The following is a 2,195-nucleotide window of genomic DNA, read 5'->3' as shown; positions in this document are numbered from 1 at the left end:
CCCTGGCCCTGGCCGCTTCCCTGGCCCTGGCCCTGACCCTGGCCCTGGCCGCTTCCCTGGCCCTGGCCCTAACCGCTTCCCTGGCCCTGGCCGCTTCCCTGGCCCTGGCCCTAACCGCTTCCCTGGCCCTGGCCGCTTCCCTGGCCCTGGCCCTGACCCTGGCCCTGACCCTGGCCGCTTCCCTGGCCACGTGGTTTACTGCATGCAAAGCCACCGGTGGTTGGGCAACATTTCTGTGTGGCAGGACACTGGCCATCATGGAAACAGCTTTTAGCACAAGGTGGAATCATCTCTGGTATGGGACATTGACCTGGCTTCACTGCGTGGACACAGACAGTCAGCTTTAGTTTGTGCATATAGACAGTATGCCACTTCAATATACAGCACAAAACATTCAAAGCATGAATAGCAAGTTTAAACTACAAAATTAACTATATTCTAAGTATTGTTCCTCTTTATTTTGTAAAGTTATCCTGTGCTTAAAACTACCCTAAGGGATGAATTCAGAAACTACTTCTGACGAGAACAACCAAAGGCAAAGTCTCTGCTTAAGTCTAACATTGAATTCAATGTGTTACTCACGTATGTGGGGTTTTTTTTGGGCGCGGAAAAGTATTAACTGAAACTCACTGAAAACAGGCAGCACGCAAACAAGTGCAGTGTCAAACCAACAGCATTTGTGTCCTCCAGGGCAGTCTTTATCAGAAGAACATCCTTGACGGAACGGCATGACCGTCAGCCTCGCCGGACAGAAACCGTCCACTAGAGGTTTCAAGAGGATCATTAGAGAAGACCAGGGAGTGCAGTTTCAGCATTTGAAAATCAGGGGTTTCGCAATGCATCTCAAACCTAAATACAAATTTTACATATGTCTGCTTCAAATCAAAAGTGTATTAACCTACTACTCATTCCTAAACAGTGTTACTTTCAAAGACCGAGAGTCACTGATTTCTGCATTTCTTCAGGCTGTGAAATGAAGTCAACAGATCTTCTCACCTGTGGTTCGTCTCTGAATCGCATGAGTTATGCTCAAGTATCCGAACAGACACGATAAAACAGCAATCAACGAGAAATTCAATCGAGCTGTCATCCTCCCGACCTGCGATCTCACAACGATCTCTGCTGGAAAAGGCGCTGAATTGGTGCGTCAGGAGAAAAGGACAGCAAAACGCACAAAACTAAAACGAATATGTGTTGCTGCAATATCAACTTCTGTAAAATGGGGTTTTAAAGATCAAAGGAGATCAGGTCAATTCCAAGCCTGATCAAACTCACCTGCATGTAGCTTTCTAGTAATCTGGAATGCCTTGATTAGCTTGTTCAGGTGTGTTTGATTGGGGTTGGATGAGCTGAATGCTGCGTTCACGCCATGTCATAATAATTAAGGTAGCCTAATTACGAGAGGATTGTGCATTTCTATGGCGACACTATCAACTGCAAAATGAATCTGCAGTGGTCAAGTGTTACAGCGATCATGTTGTGGTACCAATAGGTGTGTTCGACTTCATGTAGCACTGCGCAGACCGAATCGGTGCGTGCCAGTGTTCTGACGATTTGTGATACCCGCTCAGATTGTGCTACCTTCCATTAAAAAGATAGGTAGCACAAATCAGTAGTGAAAAATGCTACCTATCAGATTGTGCTACCAGCATCTTATTCATGTGGTTTGAGGCTTTTTTTAATGTCCATACCTACCCCTAAACCTACCCGTCCGCACCTACACTTACCCTAAACTTACCCTTAAAACAATGCAAATATATTTTTGATAACGCAATCCGATAGGTAGCATGTTTTGTCAGTACACCGGTTCTTCTAATTCTTCTTCTTTTTTTTTTATTAACCAGAACAAAATATACAACAGTAATGTACAAGAGTGTGCAAACCATTTATTCAGTAATCAACAACTGTATATTCGTGGAAAAAAAATACAAGTCTTGTTTTCTTTTTTATTAACAATGTTCGCCAAACTGGTGCAGTAGTCCTTAAGTCTCCTGAAGAAAATGGATGAAATTTGGCTTGGACCCTGACCTTCTTCTTATGTATGTGAAATTTTCCATATCCACCCCAAAAAAAAATAATCCTTGTGTAGACACAATTTCAAAATAGATGGGTAATATGAACTCCTTTTCCACTGAGCAAACAAATCACAGGAAAAATCAATATCCATATTAAATCTCTCTAACACACTTTTAGCT

At 43.3% G+C, this 2,195-nt stretch overlaps 1 protein-coding gene across 1 annotated transcript in view; it reads right to left on the bottom strand.

The window, feature by feature from the left end:
* The window catches only part of LOC107711458 (WAP four-disulfide core domain protein 2-like), a 2,176-nt gene extending 956 nt beyond the window's left edge, over positions 1-1,220 (bottom strand). Inside the window, exons 1-3 of the mRNA XM_016516442.1 lie at positions 997-1,220; positions 631-762; positions 74-319 (exon numbers count right to left, since the gene is read on the bottom strand). Of these exons, the coding sequence (XP_016371928.1) occupies positions 111-319; positions 631-762; positions 997-1,090 (435 nt within the window). The 5' untranslated portion in view covers positions 1,091-1,220 and the 3' untranslated portion in view covers positions 74-110. The remainder of the gene's footprint in view (positions 1-73; positions 320-630; positions 763-996) is intronic.
* Between the last annotated feature and the right edge of the window lie 975 nt (positions 1,221-2,195).

This window comes from Sinocyclocheilus rhinocerous, unplaced genomic scaffold (assembly GCF_001515625.1).
Source record: "Sinocyclocheilus rhinocerous isolate Xijiao unplaced genomic scaffold, SAMN03320098_v1.1 scaffold7591, whole genome shotgun sequence".
Classification (NCBI taxonomy): Eukaryota; Metazoa; Chordata; class Actinopteri; order Cypriniformes; family Cyprinidae; genus Sinocyclocheilus; species Sinocyclocheilus rhinocerous.
The sequence above is the reverse complement of the archived record's forward strand: the minus strand, read 5'-3'. Positions and strand labels throughout refer to the sequence as shown.